This window comes from Rhamphochromis longiceps, linkage group LG13 (assembly GCF_057381845.1).
Source record: "Rhamphochromis longiceps isolate RC_006_pf linkage group LG13, R_longiceps_female_GT1.1, whole genome shotgun sequence".
In the NCBI taxonomy this organism is placed as follows: domain Eukaryota; kingdom Metazoa; phylum Chordata; class Actinopteri; order Cichliformes; family Cichlidae; genus Rhamphochromis; species Rhamphochromis longiceps.
The window spans coordinates 5,495,928-5,521,272 of NC_140569.1; the positions used below are offsets into that span (position 1 = coordinate 5,495,928).

Consider the following 25,345-nt stretch of genomic DNA (forward strand, 5'->3'; position numbering starts at 1 on the left):
GATTGGTCCCAATCACACTGAATATGATCTTTTCAATTCTGTCCATTTGTGGTCCTGAATCGTAGACACGTCTGATTTTGTTCTTCTTTATCTACATGGGACTAAAACGTCACTTGGCTGACCTTAATGTCTTGTTATGATTCTTTCCACATCACAATCTGCATCCTCTTTGTCATCCCCTCACAAATTCCCTTCACTGCACATGATCTCGTAAATGAAACCGTAAATGCTGAGTTTAGCCGCCTGCATATTTACTCCTGCGTAAAAGCGTGACGCACGCGGCATCGTTTTGACACGTGAGTTCCAGGAGCGTCCTGAATACTGGCCACATCTAAAGAATAAAGCGCATAGATAAACAAAAAGTGAGATCTGAGCAATTCATAAGAATTGAGCACCAAGGTTTGTGGTGTGATGGGAGATAATGAAAACAAAAAACAAACAGGCATTTTCCAACATATGCCAAATAAAAGTATGGAAAAAGCTCCTGTTCAATGACTCATGCTGCATTTAAACCAGCGGTGGGCAGTTCATTGTCCAGAAGGGCCGGATGAGAAAGCTGGACCGTTTTGCAGGACTACACCAGTTAGCTGAACTCAATACCGCCCAATATTAGTTTTACCTTATATCTCTAAGTTTATTGGTGCAGTATTTCACAACAGTGCCAGCTCCTCATGTGGTCCCCACGGGAAAATGAACTGCCCACTACTGGGTTAAACAATTACCCCTCAGGAATGATTGGCATGTCCCAAATATCCCATCATATAAAATATGTTCCTCAGTGGGTCAGAAAAGAAGCGATAATGGGAGTAGAGACTTGATGAAATCACAGATCTCTCAGTCGTGTTTTGAAACACAAGAAAATTATGATTTCATAAGTGCTCCTGAAATCTGTACTGTAAGCATCACCTTAAGAATATGGAAAGTCATCTTCATGGTTCAAGTTCTCCCTGAATCTAGTTATGGATCTGACAGAAACATTCACAGAGCAGCTGCTGGATGCTGATTGAAAGCTCTGACCTTCACATGCGATGTGCTAACTGATGATTTCTTGAAATGAACATTGGCTCATTTCGGTACGTTGGTGGTCCTTTGTGTCTGGGGATGGGCGTCCAGGTATGCACCGGCTCACCCCTTGGTAGCTGCTTGTCGGGGCCTGGAACCTGGGGCTCGCTCGGGCCACTTCGGGGGTGGGGTGCCCTCAGCCTCTCGGCCTGGGGCTCGGTCACTCTGGCACAGCTGGCTGCCGGCAGAGCTCACGGGCACATCACTGCAACCCCCCTTTACTTCTGCTCCGCGGCTGCTGAGTAACCCCTCCTCTGGGGCTCTCCTCAGCTCTTTCTGGGATAGTGGCGCAGCTGCCCTTCTGTTGGTCTTCCTTGGTCTCTGGTGTTCTGAGGGCCTCTGAATGTCTGGAGCCTAGATCTCCTCCATACCTGCTTCATGCCCTGGAGGACGGGGCTGTGGCTCCCCACACCCTCTAGCGATCTGCTAGAGGGTGTGGGGAGCATTTACATGAAGGAAACTTTTAAATACAAGCGCGCTCACGCTCACAGGTGTACACACGGGTGCTCACACACACAAACTACACCCTTTTTGGCTCCTACCTCAAGGCACACTGTGTTCTGTTGATCTTACGTGCTGCACAATAATGTTTAATATTTAGTATTTACGGTTACATTCCCATCCATACATATGCAATAATACTAAGTGCAATAATCCTTTCTGTCATCGTTGTATTTTTACTCAGTTGTATATAGTATTTGTATTTGTATTCTATTTTTATCTTATTGTATATTTATTTTATTTTATTCTACTGTATATAGTATTTTATTCTATTCTGTACAGTTGTGTACTGTATTTATTCTTATTGTATTCTAATTTTTGCCTCATAACTTTTGCACTGTCCACTTCCTGCTGTGACAAAACAAATTTCCCACGTGTGGGACTAATAAAGGTTATCTTATCTTATCTTATCTTATAGATCATCGTGATGATGTTGTTTATTATGTTGCTCTCTTTTTCTTTGCTTGTTTTCTCTTTTTTCTTTCTCAACAGGTGAGTGATAAATGTATTTTTTGTCTGTTTGTTTTGTTGGTTTTTGTTTTTTGCCCTTTATCCCCGTCCCTCTTCCTCGCTGTTTTTCTTTCCCTCTTTCTTTCTCCCTTTTCTTTCCCCCAGTCATGTCTGTCCTGTGTTTAGCAAGTGAAAATAAAATAAAATAAACAATAAAATAAAAAAATAAAAAAGGACATAGTTTGTTTAATGGCATCTATGGATTTTAATTTAAATTGAATCTTTAAGAATTTGAGTGGTGTATCTATAGTGTGTTAAACTTTTCACCAAAACAATAAATGCTGCTTTTGAATTTCTGCTATAGCAGGTAATTTTTTTCAATAATCAGGTACTTAAAAGCATCCTCAAAGTATTGAAATGTGAGGACACATGATGAGTAAGTAAAAAAAACACCATTTTAAAATTGTGAACCTCAAATTCTGAAGGCACATTTCAAAGCTTTCATTCTGAATTTTTATTCCAAGTTCTGCTGCTGAAGCATCGCTCTGCATGCGTGTGTGAGTGCATGTGAGCATCCTGTTTATGAAAAGCTTCTTAGAGCTGGATTAGGATCATCATTGTCCACTGGCTTATGATACGACAAGGATTATGTTAGTACAAAGATATGTTTAGCAACACATCCCAAACTTGCACGCCCACACTGGCGCTGTATACTGGGATGCAGCTTATAGATTGTGGGCTCTACTGCAGTCATAGCATCTTATAATTTAAACTCAAAACAGGTTTTGCTTCTTGTCTTCATTTTCCACATGTGCTCAACATGTAAAATCAAGCAGCTCAGAGGATACAATGTGAACCATATCAGTTGATAGGTGGGGTAACCCTCCCAGGTAAAGGATCACTCAGGAAAAAACTTGTTTAGTGAACTCCAATAGATGTTTTACTAGTAGGCTGCGATTAGCTGATCTGTGCTGCTCCAGTATTCACTGCTCACTGTAGATTTAGTCGACTGCATTCAAAAAGAAATACGCACATGTAACATGAGTTGCACGGCTGATTATCCAACCCACAGATACTATAAAGGTATAAAAGATGGAATTTAGTGAGTGAATCTAACCAGCAGCATCATAAATATAAACTAATATCTACTTTTGATGTAGTCTAGATTTAGCCAGTCGAACATAATGCATCACTGTAAACTTCCCCACAGTGCTGCAAAAAAAACCAAAAAAAAACAACAACAACAGGTTATGCTGCACTAAACTGCCTGCCTACAACCTGTGAATAATACAAAAAAATTCTATTTTTATTACGAGTGTTAACGTGATAAAGTATTTTCAGCTTGTATTTCTAGTTTTATTGTGTATATAATGAAAATGAGGATTGATAACACCAGCGCCCTTTGCCGAGTCTGATAATTATGTATAATAATTATCAGACTGATCCAGATCATATGAAATAACTTTTCACTTTAACTACTATCCAGATGCCATGTTGTGCTGATGCATTTATGTGCACATTGTTAGTTGTAGTCCATTAAAGGTCTCTCTAATTGTTCTGAGAGGGAGTCAGGGGACTGACAGCTTCCTTCAGCCAGGCACTGTGGCTCCAGAGGGGACTGGATGGGTGGAATTATGACTCCAGCAGCACACCGGTCACTCATGTCATGATCTTCCCCATCCTGTAAATGGCATAGAATTGTTTTTACATCTTAGTACACCTGACAGAACAGCTGTACTTCTCAGAATAGGTGCAAAACTGAATTAAGATAAACTAAACAATGAAGATAAACCTGTATTAACATATTTGTTCCTTCCTGATTTATATTAGTGTATTCAGCCATTTAATAAAATATCAATAAAAGCGAAATATATGTAAAATTTGATTTGTTCTTTTTTATAACCATTTTTCTTCTTTTAATCAATTAAAATTGAATCAAGGAAGAAATACAAAAAATGTGCAATATTTTACCACAGCAAAAAGGCCTGACAAATATTTAGTTACTGCATTTGACTCTCAGTCAAATGTGCTGAAATGACACAATTATCTGTGATGCATGTTTATATATTGGGCATATACTGTATAAAAGTCAGGAGTTAAAGTATGCTGGTATGATCTCAAACAGCGTTCAATACTAATTTCAAATGACTCTGTAAATATCCCCAAACACACAAACTCTTCCTACTGTATACCATTTGTCAGAAATCGTGTCTGTAAATGTACGGTTGCTGTGTTATTCACTGAGTAAAAAAAAACAAAAACATTAATGTGTGACACTGATAGATGCAGAAAAATGTGAGAAGCACAGGAAGACTAGACATTATTTTCAGAGGTGACTGCTCACTGCTCAGCAAGTGAAAATTTATAGACAAGTAATGTCCTCATTCATTTTAGAAAATTAAAATCAGATACTGAATCTATAAATCAGGTTTTTCTTGTGTGTTTGCTGAACTGGCTAAATCTAGACTACATCGAGGGTTGTAGACATTACTTTATATTTAAGATGATCCTGGTTAGAGTGACTAGAGTTGGAAATCCACAAAAGAGGGAGCATATTTCTCCCATATTGGCTTCTCTTCATTGGCTGTTAAATCCAGAATTAAATTTAAAATCCTGCTCATCACATACAAGGTCTTGAATAATCAGGCCCCATCTTATCTAAAAGACCTGACAGTACTGCATCACCCCAGAGCGCACTTTGATTTCAGACTGCAGGTTGCTTGTGGTTCCTAGAGTTTGACAGTACAACGGGAGGCAGAGCATTCACCTTTTGGGCTCCTCTTCTCTGCAACCAGCTCCCAGTTTAGATTTGGGTGACAGACACCCTCTCTCTCGTGGCTGATAAAACAGTGACTTACTGCACCTCCACCTCTCACCCCCATTGGAATACCTTTATGCTGATTGGAGTCACAAGACAGAACAGGTTTTTAATTGAAACCATCTTTCTTTCCTTCAAGTCAAGTGTGATAAATCTATAATTAGTCCAAGTAGTTTTACTGACAGGTAATTTTTCTTTTATAAGATCACATTGTTCACACAGTGACGCCCATTCATACCTGGCACATGCTCTGTCCAACCACAATCTGACCACAATCCATTTATAATTCACTGACACGAAGTGAAAAGCACCTTCAGTTTTTGTCAGGGAATTATAAAGTGAAAAAGATAATGATGAGCTTCAGTTTATACTCTGGTTTCTCCTGGGATGTAGTCAAAACTCTTCTTATGTCAAACTTTTCTCAATACTAGAAAATATATCATTAAACATATACGGGTTACATGCCTTCCTAATAATTAGGCTATACTTATTCAAATATATGCAAGCATATGATCATGTTAACGTGTCGTATTCAGTCTAGAACACAAACAAATGGGAAAAAAAAGTCACAGAGAAACTGTCAATAAAATATCAGTCTGTCCATGCAGACGTGCACAAGGGCAAAGTCAAAGTCAAAGTCAGCTTTATTGTCAATTCTGCCACATGTACAGGACATACAGAGAATAGAAACTACGTTACTCTCAATCCCTAGATAAAATAGCAAATGAACATTTAAATATAAGAGTGATTAAAAATGCAAGTAAAATAATTAAAAAGTAAAATTTAAATAAATAAATACAATACAATTTTTACATATAACAAGAAAGCTATACAATATACAATATAATGAGTAAATGACATTGAGTGCAAACCAGGCAGAGTAGTGCAAATGGGCAAATAGTGCAAATGGAGATTTGGTAATGTACGGTAAGAGATAGTGTAACAACAAAGTCTTATGAGGTAGTGGCAGTCCACTGCTCCACAAAGTGACTGGTAACTGGTGCAGGCCAGTGAGTGAGTTAGAGAGTGTGTGTGTGTGTGTGACAGAGTTCAGTAGGACCGTGGAGGAGAGAGGGGAGAGGGGGCAGAATCGGGAGGAAGTTAAACTTCCTGACAGCCTGATGGATGAAGCTGTCCTTCAGTCTGCTGTATCTGGCCCGGAGACTCCGCAGTCTCCTCCCCGACGGCAGCAGCTTGAAGAAGCTTTGCATTGGGTGCGTGGGATCAGCCGCTATGCAAAGGGCTTTTTTAGTGAGACGGGTGCTGTAAATGTCCTGGAGGGAGGGGAGAGAGACACCAATGATCCTCTCTGCAGCTCTCACTATGCGTTGGAGGGTTCTATGACAGGACGCATTGCAGGTTCCAAACCACACAGTGATGCAGCTCGACAGGATGCTCTCGATGGTGCCTCTGTAGAAAGTGTACATGATGGGGGCTGGTACTCCTGCTCTTCTTAGTTTGCGGAGAAAGAAGAGACGCTGCTGTGATTTCTTGGCCAGTGCTGTGGTGTTGTACGTCCAGGAGAGATCCTCTGTGATGTGCACACCCAAGAACTTGGTGCTGCTCACTCTCTCCACAGACGCTCCGTCAATGGTCAGAGGAGCATGTTGGGTGTGCATTCTCCTGAAGTCCACAACAATCTCCTTCGTCTTCTCCACATTCAGAGAGAGATTGTTGTCAGCACACCACGTGGCCAGGCGTCTCACCTCACTTCTGTAGTCGGTCTCATCCCTGTTGCTAATGAGACCCACCACCGTTGTGTCGTCCGCAAACTTGGTGAAGAGGTTGGAGCTGTATGATGGAGTGCAGTCATGGGTCAGCAGAGTGAAGAGGAGGGGAGAGTTAAAGTCCAGGAATCAAGTCGCTGGTTTAGGCTAGAGTTATTTATATGAGCCCGACCACCCACGCCCACATATGTGTCAACAGCAGAGTCAACAGCAGCCATCAATCAAAATGCTTTGTGTGGCGGAGAGATTTTTAGGATGGCAGCAGAGACAAAGAAACCACAAAAAAAAAAAAAAAAAAAGGAGGAGAGGGAAGCAGAGGGAGGGAGTTATATTATTACAGACGGCTGGCCTGAGGCACTTTCCAGTAAAAATCTTAAACGGAACAGGCAGACAAACACAACCGTATAAAACCATCTCCACCACCATATGGCTCCGGGGAGATGTCCTTGTTGTGTCCCTCAAAACACTCCACTCTCTCTCTTCACCCCTTTCCTCCCCCCCTCTCCCCCATCGTCTCTCACGTTTCGGTGCTTTTGAAGTTTGCTGGTGGCTGTGAGGTGCTGCTAAACCACTCTCTGAACACCAACACCTTCAAGCTAATCGGGGTCTCTGACAGTGACAGTGGTCACCTGGCCTGCACTGATAGCAGCATCATTAACATTTATCATATTGCCTGTTTTTACTTTTTTTGTATCAGCGACAAGTGAGTAAACATAACATGAGCACTAGCTGAGAAATAGTTGAACAGTTTTTAAGACTGTTAGTACCAAAAATATCCATTTAAGAATAATATTAGCTCATTTTAGATATGGTGGCATCACATGGGGTAACAAGTGGTACTATAAAGAAACATCTGCAGGAAAATTTTACAACTAATTGGGTCAATAGCAACAGAGCATGGTAAAATATAAATAGAATAGAATAGAATAGAATAGAATAGCCTTTATTGTCATTGTACGGAGTACAACGAAATTGGAGTGCCACTCCCTTGGTGCAAGTTTCAATAATAAATATAAATGTAAAATATAAAAAGTACAAAAAAACAATCGTAAGTACTCAAACAATAGTATGTACAATATATACAGGATAGCAGCATTAATATAATGACAGTATCTTAAATATATGGTTGAATACAAAAGCCCATCTGACAGCAGTCTAACATTACAGTGGAACCCCGACTTACGAATACCCCATTTAACGAAAAATTCAAGTTACAAAGGCACTTAACGGCAATATTTCTGCTCGTGTTACGGCAAAATGCCAGCGTAACGAAATCCGCTGGCTCTGATTGGCTGAGCCCAGAATGGCTACAATGCCCACAATGCCTTCCGAATCATGTGACAACCCCCTTGGCTTGTGTACTTGCACTTTGCTGTTCCACTTGAACGACGTATTGTTGTTGCAGTTAGCAGTTAGCCTATAGCCCTATCTTTCACTCAAAAGGCGCGATGGGTGCTTCGATTTACGAAAGACCCTCGGGAACAAATTAATTTCGTAAGTCGGGGTTCCACTGTGCTTCTGAAATTGCAAAACAATTTCGCAAGAATGCTTTTCAGAATAATCTTCATACTGGGAGAGAAATGGGGTTGAGAGGCAGGGTACACCCTTGATGCTGTCGCATTCACCGTCTTTTTGTGTATTTTATACCGTGTGGTGCCAAAAGGTTTGAAAGGTCTGGACTGCAGGCAAGTCAGTTCATGACCTGGTCTTCTCTCTATGAAGCCATGCTGTTGTAATATCTGCAATACGCAGTTAGCATTGTCTTGCTGAAAATATGCAAGGCCTTCCCTGAAAAAGACTTTCGTTGGATAGAAGTTGTTGCACCTGGTGGTGCTTTTCCAGAGCACCGTCTTTTTCAACCCAGAGACGCGTTTATGAATCCTGTTCACATACGGCTCAATGTGCGTTCACAAACAAAGAAGCACCATATTTAAAAGAAGGAGCAAAGGATGACTCTGCAATCCTTTAGGCAAACAGGAATATATGACATAATTGCCACATTGTTTGCAAAATTCAGCCCTAATATATATCAAAGGTGATAGACAACAGACTCCGTACTATCAACAGCAAGAATGTTTCCTATGTGAAGGAAATCATCAGCAACATATGAACACTTGACACACAAGTCTATCTATACAGTAATGTGCATCAGGCTTTGCAGTTTTAAATGAATACAAACAGACTTTTATTTTAGGACTCAAAAAGCCACATATCACACAAAGTACATGTTTTTCTTTTCTAAATGCAACACGTCATGGGTAGGAAAATATTTAAATGAATACATTTAAAGGTCGAATGCTTTTCCACCATTGCAATAGTGAAAATGTCAGGATGTCATTCTGCTTTCTGTTGATTGAGTGGCTTCAAAAAGTATAGAGACCTGAAAATGCCAGAATCAGTAGCACACAAATACACGGCTCAATTTAAAGACTAACCAAATAAATAAAAAAGGCTTTCCACTGAATACACCTCAATCCTCCATCGGGTCCGAGAGGTGGGGGCAGCAGAACAAGGAGAGATGCCCAGACCTCCCTCTCCTTTCTTTTTTTGATTCATTCATCTTTTTAAAAAAATATATTTTTAATGTTTGCCTAATTTATAAATAACTATCCATAAATAGATGAACAGAGTGTAAACTAACTCCCATTATTTTCTCTGTATGCTGTGTTTGTACACTTGCAAGTTGGCCAGCTCGTAAATGCAACAGTAGGGACGACTACATTTGGAGGTTAAGCACAGGCTGCATGGTGGCTGGTCATGGTGTGTGCATGTGTTTGTCTACGTTCTCCTCTCGTCCCTTTGATTTGTTTAAACAGCGGTCATCCGCAGACATCCAGCCATGCTTGGCCACATTAAACCTCTTCTACTAATCTGCCACCTCGAATAATGCCAACTAAATAATAGGACACACAAACATATGCACATGCTGTGTAGCACCAACACACATAGAGGAACCCCCCCCCCCAAAAAAAAACCCCAGCACCCGTACACAAGTGATTTGGCATTCAGTGGTCCAGACAGGCTAATCTCTCCAACTGCAGATTGGAGTGTGCTGCAGCCAAGGACTGAGCAATCAGAGCATAACATCACCTCTGCAGAATCGTGGAAATCCAACAGTTTTAATAAAAAGGAGAAGAGGGGAAAAAAAGAAGAGCCTTTATTTTGAAATTAAAAAAGTCTCCGAGCAATATAATCTAATTCTAAGCTTTATTAAAAAATTAAGGTTGCTTATTATATTTTAAACTTGACTTACTTACTTTGGTAATAAATGGCTTCTGGCTCACAGCGCCATAATATTGACACAATCTTGTCATTAAAATTAGCTTAAGCACCTTTGACTCATCATCTTGCCATTGAAATTAGACAGTAAGAGACCTCAGGAAAGCATTTACAGCAGCATAATTAGCTCCATAAGCCAGCTTGCTGGTTGCAGTGCAGCACTGACAAGTTCTAAACAAACAAAACAGCCTCAAAACTTACATTTAATCAATGTAAGTTTTAATCAATGTAAGCATGGCTTGCTTCTTCTTCATTATGCACAGAATTTTCACCCTCCTGTAATTTGGAGTGGAGCATCTCTGAGTATAATTCCTTAATGAGTGTAGAGGAAAAATGACACAATATGTTAATTGCCTCATGCAAGGGGAGTGCAAACATCTAATTTAAGAAAATTAATGTGAGAGGTGGAGCCGCTGTAGTGAAGACTGCAGAGGTCAGGGGGCACCGTCAGCTAAAGGGAGAGCGATGCTCAGATTCAGAAGCAGAAACCGGCTGTGCTGCAAAGTAATAAAGTCTTCAGGATAACTTATCAGCAAAGAAGAGTGACAACATCTGTCTGGGATGTGAATTTAAAAAAATACTCTACCAAGTAAACCAATAAACTAAATGAGAATCAGTTTTTTATAGAGTAGAGAGACAGATGCACAGAATGTGAAGGCAGACTTTTAACATCATCATAAAAACAACATGGGAGACAGACTTGTTCAAAAAGGTTTCCTATTAATTAAAAATGGTTATTTTGTAATATTCTATTGATTTCCAGCTTAAACAGTCGGTAAAAATTTACTTTTAATTGAATCAGATATTAAAGTTTGTTTTAATCTGTATTAGAAGTATAAAGCCAGCAACTAAATCATCATAGCATCAGATAATTATGTGAATCAGCAGCTGAAAATCTGGTTTTTGACAGTTTGTTTGTTTTGATGATGGTTTAAATGCTGCTAAGAAGACAGCTAAAATTTACAATTTAATATTTGAGTAAATGTGTCTTGTTTATCAACTTAGGGTGTGGCTTCGCAGTATTAAAACACAACTTCATTAGAAGAGAGCCACAGGTGTTACATCAGAACATTCATAAGATAACCGAGGGTTAAACTGGTGTTTGACGACTTGGAGTAAAGACCGTAGGGCATTTTATGACTTGCTTTTAGCAAATGTTCAAATATGGGCTGAAATATGAAGCCAAGGTAAGAATGTAGTAAATTGCAGTTCTTCTATAGCCACTTGAGACATACTCCAATTTTATAATCTTCAGCACAAGCCCAACAGTAGTAAAACAGAACTCCTGGTTGTGGCCCCCCAGGCCCTACTCGAAGGCTGGAATTCTACTCCTCGACACTGACGGTTGCACCACATCAGCATCCATTGCATTCCAGGCTTATATTAAATCTGTCAAAGCAGTTTTTTTCCAATAAATGAGCATCGCTGACTTCGTCCATCACTTATTGACTCTGTAGCAGAGACACTCGTCGATGCCTTTGTTACCACCCCACTGGACAACTGCAATGGGGTCTTGTTCGGGATCAACAGCAAAGCCCTGGACAGACCTCAATATCCCAAAACTGCCAGACATCTAACATGCACTCTGGTGACATATCTATTAACATGACATATTTGTGAGGATAGGTTAATTGATTAATCTAAATTGCCCATAGGTGTGAATGTGGGAGTGAATATGAGAGCGAGTGGCTGTCTGTGTCTCTGTGTGTTGGCCCTGCAACAGACTGGTGACCTGTCCAGGGTGTACCCCACCTCTCACCCTATGACAGCTGGGAAAGGCTCCAGCGCCCCCCGCGACGCTGAAAAAAAGGATAAGCAGAAGCGAATGGATGGATGGGTAACAGAAGGCATGTAACATTAATCAGATACCATTCCAAGCTTTAAGCGAGTGGAAGGAGGGTTTGCCATGTAACTTTCTTGCCCAAATATGTTAAAATGTGAGCCTATCAGGTATCATAGGGCAAGACACAGGGTAAACCCCAGACAGGTTGTCAGTCTGTTGCAGGGTAACACATGGAGGCACATAACCATGAGCCATGGTCAATTTAGAATCACCAAATCCAAGACCTTTTCAAGGTATTGTCCCATAAATATCGTGTTTCCACTATAAGAGTGTTCATACAGATTCATATAACAAAATTCTGCTTTTCTGATGAGGCCAAATAAGAGTTTAAAAAATGACTTCGCTACTTGAGGAAAGAATGATTAAAAAAAGGCATCTGAAAGGGTGTCAGCGGTGCAGAGAAGACCTTAATCTTGTCCTTCTGGCTGGCCATCTTTCTAGCTTTTCATTTTTATTTGACTAATTTATCTAGCCGCGAGGCAGCATCAGCTGTGGTGGATTTCAAAAAATCCACACACTACAGACACACACACTCACACAGTCTTCAGAGGAGCAACCCTATTAGGGAAAACCAGAGACATGGTGCGCAGCTTGTCTCTGCGCATCAGCATTAGAATTTCAAAGTAGCTTTTGATTGTTTGATCTCATATCCAAAAATGATTGTTGGTAATAAAAAACAAGTATGAGAAAAAAGCAATTAACATAAAGCTGCAGCTCTATTAATATCCAGTTTTCTCTGTAGTCTCGTGGCTGGTTGTGATCCATAATTAACGGTGAAGAGATCCCATTTTCACCTTCTGCTGTGGTTCCCCACTAGACCAGCTCTCTGGAGAGCGCAGCAGAGAGAGGGAGATAGCAATGAACAGATGATACTTCACACAGAAAAGCTAGAAAGAGACTTTTTTTTTCTAGTATTACAACCTGACAGACTTGACACTTTTAATATCTTTATATTATGGCTCAGTTCATAAATTCGTTTTATGTTAAGTCACAGTAAATCCTGATCATTTAAAAAGGTGGTTATAAACAAAGATGTGTTGAAAGATGTCAGAAAATTCTCTTTGAAATATGCATATTCACATCTATGTCACACCCATATCATATGGAAGTCCTGAGTAGGGCTGTGCGATATGACCAAAATCTCATATCGCGATATAAGACATATATCGTCCCGATAATGATATAAATCACAAAAATTTAACATTTCCTGTAAATTCTGTGAATCTCGGGCAGCTCGTCTTGCGGGAAGTGTTTCCAGCTGCGCGTCATGTAGCTGGAGTCGAGTGTTTTAACCGATGCATGAAACGATACATTTTTAGACATAAGTTGTAACGGCCGCCGTTTTCTTTGTGAGTATTTATTACACGGCGTGCTGCGGGGAAAAGCCTGTTCTAACGTTTGAGTCTAAGGTTTATTTTTTAGCACCTGGCGGCTCTTTTTTAATTCTCATCCGTAAATAATCTGCTCTTTTACGTAATTCAGTTTATTTTGAAAAGTCTCAAAAGGATCTTGAGCTTTATTGTGAAAGGTTTATGTGGAACATAAACAAGAGGACTCGCGATGCTGTTGTCGTTGTTGCTAACCACAACGCATAAAAACAGGCGCTTGTCCGTCAGTAGTGTGGTTATATTACATATAAGAGAAAGAGAGAACTTTATAGACAGTACAGTGACCATCAGAACGATGAAAAATATTGCCGTAAACAGTTTATTTTGCGACACCACGAAACAAACAATAGTGTAAAATGAAACGATAGATGTTTTTATATCGTCATCCGATATGTAAATGGTAAATGGCCTGCATTTGTATAGCGCTTTTCTAGTCCATAGGACCCCAAAGTGCTTTACACTACATTCACACACACATTCACACACTGGCGATAGCAAGCTACATTGTAGCCACAGCTGCCCTGGGGCGCACTGACAGAGGCGAGGCTGCCGGACACAGGCGCCACCGGGCCCTCTGACCACCACCAGTAGGCAAACATGGGGTTAGTATCTTGCCCAAGAATATTTGGCATGCAGCCTGGGATCGAACCACTGACCTTCTGATTAGTGGCTGACCTGCTCTGCCACCTGAGCTACAGCCACCCCATAATCGTTATCGTTATATCAAAAAGCCCTAGTCCTGAGTGACGTCAGCAGACCGGTAGCATAATGTGAGCCGGGCACACTGTCACGAGCACTCACACTAACATGGTCTATATTGACCTGGTAGCATCACACAGTTGCCAGATTTGACTCTGGAGACCATTTAAATACAGTGAACTCATTGCCATGTTCAACAACGTAGTTTGAGTTGATTTGACCTTTGTGACACTGCGTGTTAGCCATCAAAGGAGGATACACAGTGGTCATAAGGACATGGATATGGTCAGTAGCAACACTCAGGCAGCAGTTGTGTTTAAAACCTCCCACCAAAACTAGAACCCTGAATCACTGACACAAGGCAGGATGTTGTTTATGAGCCCATTACCCAAATGTCACAGCAGAAGTCAAGACTCATCAGACCAGGCAATGTTTATCCAGTCTTCTATTGTCCAGTTTCCTGTTCTTAGCTGATACTAACAGTCCCAATGTGGTCATCTGCTGCTGTAGCACATCTCTTTCAAGAGATGCTCTTCTGCATACTTTGGATGTAAGACGTGTTTTTCGAGTTCATGTCCCTTCCTTTCAGCTCAAAGCAGTTGGGGCATTCTTTTCTAAACTCTGGCATCAAGAAGGAGAACTGGATTGTTTTCTCTTTTTCAAACTATTAAACCCTAGAGGTGGTTGTGTGTTTCTAAAATAATTAGACCAGCCTGTCTGGAAACAACGATGCCATGTTCAAAGTCACTTAAATAACAAATCACCTTCCCACTTTCATGCTTAGTTTGAAGTTCAGAAGTTCACCTTGACCGTGTCTACAATGTATTAAGCTGCTACCATGTGATTGGCTGATGAGATATTTGCGTTAATTGGTAGATTAAAAAGTGTATCTAATGAATTGACCACTGAGTGGATTCCTGTTACAACAAGGCTCACACAAACAGCTCAGCAATCAGCTTGTAGTTCATATAATGCAAAATTTACATGAGATAAACATGGCTGTACTATCCATCTCTCCCCTTAAGGAGCAGCAGTTTATCTCTCTAATAATCAGGTTGACACTAAACACATCAACACCAAGAAATCATAAAAACAAAGAAATCAGCGCTATTGATTGTCCTGGTTAATTTTCTGCTTGATGGTTTTCTGAAGCCAAACTGAGTTTGCGAAGCTTAGAACTATATCTGTGTGAGTAAGTGTGTCTCAGAGTCACGTATATCATCTGACATAAATGATACAGTGGGAAATTGAGGTTGGAGATTGATCTGTAAGCTTCAGGTATCATCTGAAGGAAAATAGAAAAGACACAATTGGCCCTTAGAGCTAAAGAAGGAAAATGAGATTTTGTCACTGACAGACTAATCTGTTGTTTTTCAGATTAAGGTCAGTATTGAGGTCATGTATTACAGAAAACCCCCAACTTCTTTACCAAAAACAATGAATGCATTGCTTATATACATGTGGTAGACAGTAACTACTTGCACTACTAGCTGTAAAAATGGCTGTTGCCTGATACTTTGAATGCTGCACTTTAATTCTATTAGAATTTTCTGATTTAACCATGTGCTTAAAGAAGTAATTTATTTTATATAACTGCACTGTAAATAATGATGGGAGGAAAACTGAGCCGGATCTTTCAAGTTCCAATAACAATAATTTCTCTCCACTGTGCAACTTTTCACTTATTATATCCTCCATCATCCAGAGGAAAGGACAGTAAAAAGAAAATAGCCCTCAGGAAGAATGAGGGAGACACACAGTTAAAGACAGAGAAATGTGGAAATTAACCAACAGTGCAGTGAGCATTGCGAATGTGCTGTGATATGAGACCAGCTCTCATAAATATTGTAGCAGAGTGTCAAGCAGCCTGCCAGCAACCAACATACTGCTCCTCACACTGATAAAACAGGGCTAAACAATCACTGCGCTGGAAACATACACACCTGTAAGTACACACACACGCACGCACACACGCGCGCACACACACAGGACAAAGCTGTTCAAGAATCCTCAATGTTTATATCAAGCTCTATATTTCACTTGTCATTTCTCAGGAAAGACTCTGCACAACATAAAATATTAAAGACAGATGATAAGGTCAAAAATCTGACTATTTAAATTGACAACAACTGGATTGTCGGTAAGCACCTTTTTTCAGATGTTAAACACATTACTGATTTATCATCAGGCTCATGTGTGAAATGTGTTGGCAGTGATTTGGTCAGAGCAACGTTTGCATTCATTATCTGGACACTCCAATGAGTTGATGATCTATCTATGTATATACATATACATACATACATATACAACAACAAACAAACACAAATGCACACACACGTTTAAAATGAGCTACTCTTGAACATAGCTTGTTCTGCCCCTTGTCACAGCATGGTGGGTTTATTACAGCTTTATAGCTGTAGGATGATCAGACTGTATATGTCCTACCACTGTGATGCCATTTTCTAATAATATTTTTTAGTTATAATATTTAAATGCCGCTTCAAGTAACTACCTAATGCCAACAACCTTGGTACATAATATAAACACAAAGACGCATATCTATGAAGTAGTGGTGATTAACATGTAAGCAAATTCTACAGTTTCACTCCCAAAATGCTCCAAAAGGCAACAATACCACAAATTAGCTAAGGGTATACCCAGAAAACAGCTAGTGGCCTCAGAGCAGCCATGGCTCCAATCACGCATAACGCTAACCCCTTAATACAGTGATACAGACGGGGTGAGTTATAAAAGATTCACCACACATACTGTTGTTATAAAGCTGTAAAAATAGTTCTTTCATCTTTAAAGTCACTTTAACATTGGACTTTATTGGGATTGACTCTCTTTAGAAGACAGCCTCTGGTGGCTATATTAAGAACTGCGGTTTTCAGTGTTTCGTGTTTGCTTCATTAGCGTTTGCCTGCCAGATGTGTGCTAATGCCAGTTTACTGTCATTGCAACACTGCTGTTTGTTATACTGATTAGCAGCAGGGGAGCTCATTTTGTTTGGACTGTTTAAAAAAAACAGCAAGTCTGTTAAAGTTTTCAGCACACACATCTTTTAGAGTCTCAGGTACATAATTAGCAGCTTATTTTGTGTTTTTATATATATATATATTTTCTGTTTACTTTCTGCAACCAGAAATGTTCTTCAAGCTTTTCTCTTCGGCAGAGACGCTAATGCAAACTCAAAGTCACATACTGGCTCAATCTGCAATCTGGACTCTATTCATTAAAATCTGTAAAAACCAAACAACAATTAGTTTTGCATACACCATGTGAGAAAAACGTCACTAACTGAACATAAAGGTTTACTCCACTTAAGAAGATTACGAATAGTCCTAATTGAAGGCAATTCATTTTTGAAACATCATAAATCTTAAAGACACACGTCGTCATCATTTAAATGGGGAAAGTTAATTTGCAAATGAAAAGATCAGCATTTTCTGCACGATGACAAAACAGCAGTGGAGGAGAAAAGGGGGAAGAGCAAGAACCAACAAGTGTATTTAAACACAATAGCTCCCTGTGGTACATCTATGGATTACACTAGTAACAATAGACTATTATCAGCTGTCCAAAACCAACAGTGATTCCTCCCTGATGACACAAACATAAAACACAAAGTGTGATAAAGAGAATAAGGGTTACTGCTAAAAAACAAAACAAAAATCCCCCCAAAAAACATGTCAAACAGCGCAGCATGGGATTGATTTGGAGCCTAAATTGTTTTTGCATGTGTCTGCGAGTGTGTTCGGAGGAGGGTCAGAAGTAAATATGAAATGATGTGGCATCTGTTCAGGCTTTAAGTGATATATCACTCTATTCCACTCCGTTTAGCATCACTTCGTCTGAGTTAATTGGCTCATGAGGAGCACTAATTAAGGGGAATGGCCTTGTTTATCGTCATGGCGATGCTCGTTAAGCAGAGAGATTTTTTTTTTCCTTCCAGTACTCATGACATTAACCCACCCTTCACAACTTGTGGGTGGGAAGTAGTATCAGTGTTTACCCTTTGATGTGTCAGCTGCATCTGCGTTTCTGTGAAGCAGAATCAAGTGCACACACAGCTTGACAACGCTCTGCATGTAATGTATACAAATGCATATGCACACAATGGCACACATAAAAACGCATTACAAACACACAGGCAATACATTATCCAAGATGTGTCCTACCTCTCTACGCCGTGAGGCCCAGCAGGTCTGTTTGATTTTCCAAACTACAGCAGCCACCAGCAACAGCGACAGGAAACAGCTGGACAGAGGAGACAGACAGATGATAAATCAATCCAAAATCAATGATTTCTCAGTAGTGCATGAACAAGAATATGCAAAAAAACAAAACAACAACCCATCAGGCAGCATTAGATGGAAACAATTTAAAGAACCGCTTTACTTCTAGGAATAAAAGGTTATACAAGAAATGTTAGCATTTCAAGTAACCAGCAGTTGATGTGGCACGAATCAGAACAGATGGCTTTCAACCAAGAGACTACATGGGTTGTTTTTTTTTTATTATTATTCTGCTTGTTAGTCAAAATATTACAACTAAGTGCTTGACATCACTCAAGGTGACAAAATAGTCAGTGAAACAAAAGAAAAATCATTGTGTTCATGCTTATAATTAGCTTTTCAGCTGTTAATGTTTTCTTTTTATTTGTTGGGGTTATCCTGCGTCCAGTATCTGTGGATAACACAATCATTTAAGCTCTCACTATAAAAATACAACCATAAATGGTTGCATTTCCACACTAATTTCCTCCCCTTTACCTCCATTTCTTGCAGACCATAGGCTAAAAAGGAGAGAGGAATTCTTGAGAAATATGTGGCAAGATACAAAACCGCAGCGACCACAGGCAGCTGGGGATTTTAGGACACAAAAGGGGCGGCAAGAGGGCAATGAGCGACATGATGCTCTCTAACAAAGAACAAGGTTTCATTTACACACAGATGCGCACACACATCCACACATTCTGTTACAAAGTTCAATGTCTGGAGGCCAAAGTTATCAGGCCAAACACAAAGCTTCTCTCTCAAGCAGAACTTCTGACAGCAACTCAAAACAAGCACACCCAAAGACTTAACAACAGGAAGTCCCTGAGAAAGTGCTGAGGACAGCAGCTTCGAAACAATCCTGCTCTTCATCTGTTTCTGTGTGTGTCAGTGAGTGTGCATGTGCTCTCCCATCTCTCAGTATGGAGATGACAGCATTGTAAAGGGTATTAGTGTTGTAATGAGCGTGACATTTTCAGACCAATTGTGGCGAGGAGACTGCTGTCATGGCCTCTTCAGTCCACTGACTTTTCAGTTGCATTCAGAGACATCGCAACCAGGAAATCCCCTCCGGTGGTGAGGACAAGATGCTCATTGCTGCTGCTGGATGAAAACCATCCACTTTAAAGATTCTTGCTGCTGACTTTTGCAGATTATGAAAGCTTTCATCTAGCATCACAGTGTCTTTCATGTCTTCGGTTAAAACAAACATGGTGCAAACACCTACAGTACTGACCAAAAGTATTGTGTCACCTTTCATGGCTTTAGATTTAGTTCTCAAGGAGTAAGACTTTTTTTCTGAATGTCTATCAAAGTGAGCTGAGTGTAAATGTGAAGCCTCAATTTACTATTCAATCTACATCCCTACCCCCACCTATGGTCACAAACTGTGGGTGTGACCGAAAGAACAAGATTGCGGATACAAGCGGCAATAATGGGCTTCCTCCGAAGGGTGGCTGGACTCTCGCTTACAGATAGGGTGAGAAGTTCAACTATCCGGGAGGGGCTCAGAGTAGAGCCACTGCTCCTCCACATCGAAAGGAACCAGTTGAGGTGGTTTGGACATCTGACAAGGATGCTTCCTGGGTGAGGTGTTCCAGGCATGTCCCACCTGGAGGAGGCCATGGGACAGACCCAGCTGCTGCCCCCGCGACCCGGCCACGGATACTTGGAAGAAGATTGATAGACCATCCGTCCATCCATCCATCTAAGAGTTTTGTTGGACGTTGGCTGCTTTTTCACTGATTTTCAGTTCAGTCACTGAACTTTTTTTTGTTGAACCAATGATTTGTGACTTATTCAAGCAGCAGGCAGCTTAGCAAAGAGCCAATTACTAACTGTATCTTTAGATTTTATATTACTACCAGCCTGTCATCAAAACACTTTTTTCTGTTCCTTTAGTTGAAACTATGAAAAAGCCAAAGATAGCACAGTCTAAAATAAATAAAATAGTATTTTTGTACTATGGAGATGATTCCCAAAGAGCTATTCGCTGCGTTTCTCACCATTTTGTCTTTAAAAAAGTTAAGAGAAACTAGAAAAGGGGAGAACAGAAGAAATAAAAGTCATGTCCTTAAAAAAATTGGGGGGAAAAAAGCAAAGATCTGACAAAGGACTTGAGAGATGCAGCTTGACCTTCAGTTAATCCCTCTACTGTTCACTGAAGTCTCCTCAGAAATGGTCATAGTGGATGGGTGGCTGTCAAGAAGTTCTTCTTAAGGAAGAGATAAGGTTGCGGTATGCTAAGGTACAGAAGAACTAAAATAAAGATCAGTGGCAAAGGGTCATAGGGAGTGAAGAATCCAAATTTCACGTGTGTTTCAAATTATTGTCAGTGTGTATGGCAGATACAACAGTATCTAGAGCCATCTGTAAAACACAGTGGTGCCTCTGTCATGGCTGATTTCAACCAGTGGCTTTCTTGTCAAAACTGATGGAATTAGGAGCACGTACAAGTACTGTCAGATTTGAATCCATCATGCAATACTATGCAAAACAGCGTATCTGGGAAAAAAACCCCACATGGTCGGTCATTACTGAAGCAGTGGGGAATTATCTTGACAGAGAGAAGGAAGAGGTAGCTAACATAGAAATGTGCTTAGAAAGGCTCATTCTATTATTAATTGTGTGAACCATCCACTTCACAGTGAGTTTGAGTTGTTGCCTTCCGGCCGCCGTTTTAGAGTACCTCCGAGGAGGACTAAAAGACTCCAGGTCTCTTTTATCCCTACTGCGTCTTGTCTCCTTAATGGCAAATAATTGTCCTTGAATTTTCTATCATTATTATTGTTATTATTGTTTTATAGTATTGTTCTGTTTGTTCTTATCCTCCTGCTGCTAAACTAATTTCCCCTTGTGGGACAATAAAGAAATTGAATTGAATTGAATTGAATCCTTCAAGAAGTCTGGAGAACCATTTCTGAAGGCTATTTAAATAAATTATAAAAAAGCTTGCCTCAAAGAGTTCAGCCTTTGTTGAAGTACAAAGGTGGTTGTAGTGAATACATGACAGACTGATGCAATATGTATTTTGTGTCTTTCCATTGCCCAAAGATTGTATAATAATAAACATAAAATGCTTGTTTTATTGGCTTAAGTGGTCACCAGTTAGACAAACTTGATTTTTTTAAATGACACAACACAACATTATTTTTGGTGTATTCACAGCTAACTGGAGAACCACTTGAACCATCAGCATAACATGATCCTGATTTCACAGGCTCAACAACCCCCACACCGGATAGTACCGGACCCCCATTACAGCAACTATTCACCAGAATAATTACTGCAAAGACATACACACTCAGTAACTCCACTGCAATGATTTCCCATCCTCTAAATTCTAAAAACACTCCACTGGCTCAGATTCAATCGGGCACATGATTCCCAATTTAATCTGTTTTACCTCAGCTCACCATTAATGGGCCACAGGGCCTGAGCTTAGCCATCTAACCAATGAAGCAGAATGGCTAATTGTGGCTCTTACAATTATTAGGGAGGAGAAAGAAGAGGGGAGGATAGGGTTGTCCTGTGGGTTTGTTAACACTCGACTGAGCTTCTTGATAGGTTTAGTTTTAAGACTGTTCAGCTACAGGTAAGAACAACTGAAACGATTAAACAGCCGAGGGATGTGTAAGAATGACTCTGGGTCCCACAGCTTTTATTCCTTCTTTTTTAAGTGACTCAGCCTTTGGCAAATAAATGTAGAAAAGCACAGTTCATACGACAGACACAAGAGCACACACATGCAGGGAAGTACAGTGAATCATCTGAACCCCTGAAGGTAGGAAAAAAATCAATAAGATAGTCAATTAACATGGGCCACAGATAGAAGGTTGTTTCTGATTCTGTGCTATTTGCTAAAGCAGAAAATCAACTCTAAGTGTAGGGACAGGCTGAGGGCATGAGTCATGAGAGAGAAGCTGCAGGTTCTCTAACTGTAATGTTTTCAATGTGTGTGTTTGTTTGTTTCTAAGCCTTGATTTTGGCACTTCAGCAAAGGAAAGAATTATAATTTATTTTTAAAGCACTCTTTAAAATAAACAGTTACAAAGTGCTGCACAGTCTGGATGAAACCATTTAAGTTGACTCATTTGGTCTCTGCAATAAGTTATCTGGTCTGTCTTCCAATTAATCACATATGGAACACCAGCATTTCCCACTGGGAATCCGTAACTATCACTTTTCAACATGCAAATATAACCTGATAATTTTGGTGCCCAGACCTAATCAAACAGCAAGTGAAGCAAAAATAAAAAGAGTGAGTGAGTGCAAGGTGCTCCACACTGTAAGGTAAATATCTTACAAAGTTAGACAATGTCGGTTGTCTAACGGTTCCCTGTGAACCAGCACTCATTTTAAAAGAAAGAAGCCTCTTGAAGAACTATGCCCACAGAGAGAGCAGTCATCTTTCATGGCAGGAAAGGGGAAAAATGCACTGATGTGCTTGTGTGTTATATTATTTATCGTAATATTTGGCAGGTTGGACCACTGGTTTATCCCACTGCCACTCAGTCAGCTTCCTTATACTGACTTGAGTGTAAAATCTGAAAAATTTAGCAACTAGGGACGATGCTGAAAAGATCAATAGTTAAATTCGTAGCTATCTGCACTTGAATGTAAAGCCATGCCTGGGTCTGTCCAAATTTCCTTACCTGGGAGGCAACCTAGTCAGATTTTCAGTCAGCTGCTCTAAAGTTCAGCACTGCTCTGAGTCCCTCCCAAATGAGCAAGCACCCTCACCCTGAGCCTGAGCACAGATACCCTGCAGACGAAGATCATTTCCGCCGCTTGTCTGCAATCTCATTCTTTCGGTCACTACCCAGATATTTGATCAAAGAGAACACCACAGAGAATTTAACTCGAAGTGGATGTTGGTCATGGTGGTCATTTTGAAATGACATGGGCAATTTCGGGGAGTCTCATGAGCCACTCACTTCTGAGTAGCGACTCTGCTGTTTTAGGGGAAAAGAGAGAGAATGAAACTGATTGCTAATCAAGCGAGTCAGAGCTGGGAGTAATTGGACAAAGCTGCGATGCGGTGTCACCAATTAGTATCTGAGACTGTGGAGAGGAGCAACATAAATGCTGTTTAATTATGGCCATTCTCCTTCATTTGGATATGAAAAAGAATGTGCATGGAGGATGGATGAAGGGTGGGAGAGACGGGAAGATGAGGAGAGGAGAGTTTTTAAACTGTAGATTCTTTGTGGAAGAAAATTTTACAACTACTCCGGGAGTCTTTAAACATCTGGGCCTAATTTTCAAAAGCACATCCAACACAGATCGATATGAGTCATTACGAGACTGTATTTACACTTAAAACGATGCCACTTTCAAAATATCACATAAAATTAATAATGGCTGAGCTTTTTCTCCAGCTATTGTTTAATACTGCAGCATTTCAGTCTTTTCTCTTTTCCCCTCTGCCCTCATGTCGCCAACTTTGATTCTGCTTCAAATTTTTGGACTATAATTAAAGCTGCAGTAGGCAGAAATCTAGAACTGAAAAATAAAAACCCTTAAGGATTTGAAAATAGACAGCCCTTCTCCTGCAGCAGTTCCCCCTCTGTATTAAGCCTGCTTCATGCAGGCTTTTGGCTTCATACAGGATTCAACTCTGAGTGGGTAAAAGTACTCTACTTAATCGGCTGCACCACAGTTTCTACATTTACATTAATTATAATATGATAAGACTGTTGTGGATTTTTGACCAGCAATGCTGAAAGAAACATGATGCCTTTTCACATCACACTGTCACACAATTCTTCAGGCAGCAATGGAGGCCAGGTTCCATCACCTATCTCTGACAAAATATGTTTATAACTAATTTGCCTCAATTGATTTTGAAGGACACTTAATTGCTCAATTACTGAATTAACTGTTGAATACTCAACAGATGTTTGTAGATCACTGTCATGCACAAAGCAGTGTTGGCCCAGAACTCAATCTTTCTCCAGCCTTAACCGAGAGATTTGATTGCCTAAACCGAATTTAAAGCTGTTGAACCCTTTTTAGAAGTTTGGAGTGGTTATTGCAGAGATAGAAATTAAATGTATTTTTAGGGTAATAAGTAATCTGGGTAAATCAGATCACTAACTGACATGCAGATACATGTTCAATATTTACTTTCAGTCCTGATTTTTGCCTTAGCTGCATATCTTTCAATTTTCTCTGCATTCCCACTGCCAGACTGCATCTCATCACTCTGCCTTCTGCCTAAAGGCTACCCCCCACATACACACACAAAATGAGAGTCATGACTAAGGCTCTTTGGTACTTGCACACTGCAACACAAGCCAAGAAGTCCAGACTTGTGGCACACTCAGAATCTACAGCACCGCATGTGGACATGGTAAGGACAACATTTGACGATAGACTGCATTTCATTTATCAGACTTCTTAGTTTTTCTTCAATTACCCTAAAGTGTTGTCAAAAAATATTCAGATACTAATAACTAACAATTAATCTCTGAACAGATAATCCATCCAATACCGAACAGTTTTCACCTCTTTCAGTTTTACACACAACTTCATACAGCATAGATGGAACACACTGCCCCACCCCTACCTCCCAGCTGAAGTAGTTCACTTTTCAAAACACAGAGATCTAATCTCTAAAGAGAATCCTGGGTCTGCCCCGGGGCTTCCTCCCAGTAGGCTATGCCCAGAAAACCACCTCTAGGAGGCATTGAGAAGGCATCCTAGTCCAATGCCCAAACCACCACAACTGGCTCCTTCAATGTAGAGGAGCAGTGGCTCTACTCCACCCACTCTTCAAAGGAAACTAATTTCTGCTGCTTGTATCGCAACCTCATTCTTTCGGTTACTACCCAGAGCTCGTGAGCAACGTAGATTGACCTCTTTGCTTGACTGTGGCCATGGTGTTCTTTGGATCATATTTAGCATTTATCTTCCTTCAAACACAGCAGGTGTTCTTGGTGACTTTGGTCCTACCTGCATTCAGAACTTTAACAAGCATCTTCCCGTGTAGTTTTGGATTGATCTACCATCTCTCATGATCATCCTCACGTATGAGCCCAAGAGAAATTGATAGTCATTCTGCATTTATTCCATTTCTGAATAACCAACAGTTCTCCGAACTTCTTCCTTAGAATCTACAATCTTGTCCATGACATCATCTGACAACTCTTTGGTCTTGCCAATGATGGTGGTGATTCTGTGTACAGGTGTGCTTTATTCACACAAGCTGAGATCAGTATTATCTGTAACTGATTGACTGTAATCTATTATGCAAAGTATATTACAATGTATGTCTATTGTGTAATGGCAGATGGGCA

The 25,345-nt window shown here is 40.3% G+C and overlaps 1 protein-coding gene across 1 annotated transcript in view; it reads right to left on the reverse strand.

Annotated features, from left to right (window-relative positions):
* Positions 1 to 25,345, reverse strand: part of atrnl1a (attractin-like 1a) — a 318,106-nt gene that overhangs the window by 104,652 nt on the left and 188,109 nt on the right. The window contains exon 28 of the mRNA XM_085427777.1: positions 17,949 to 18,027. Coding sequence (XP_085283903.1) covers positions 17,949 to 18,027 — 79 coding nt within the window. The remainder of the gene's footprint in view (positions 1 to 17,948; positions 18,028 to 25,345) is intronic.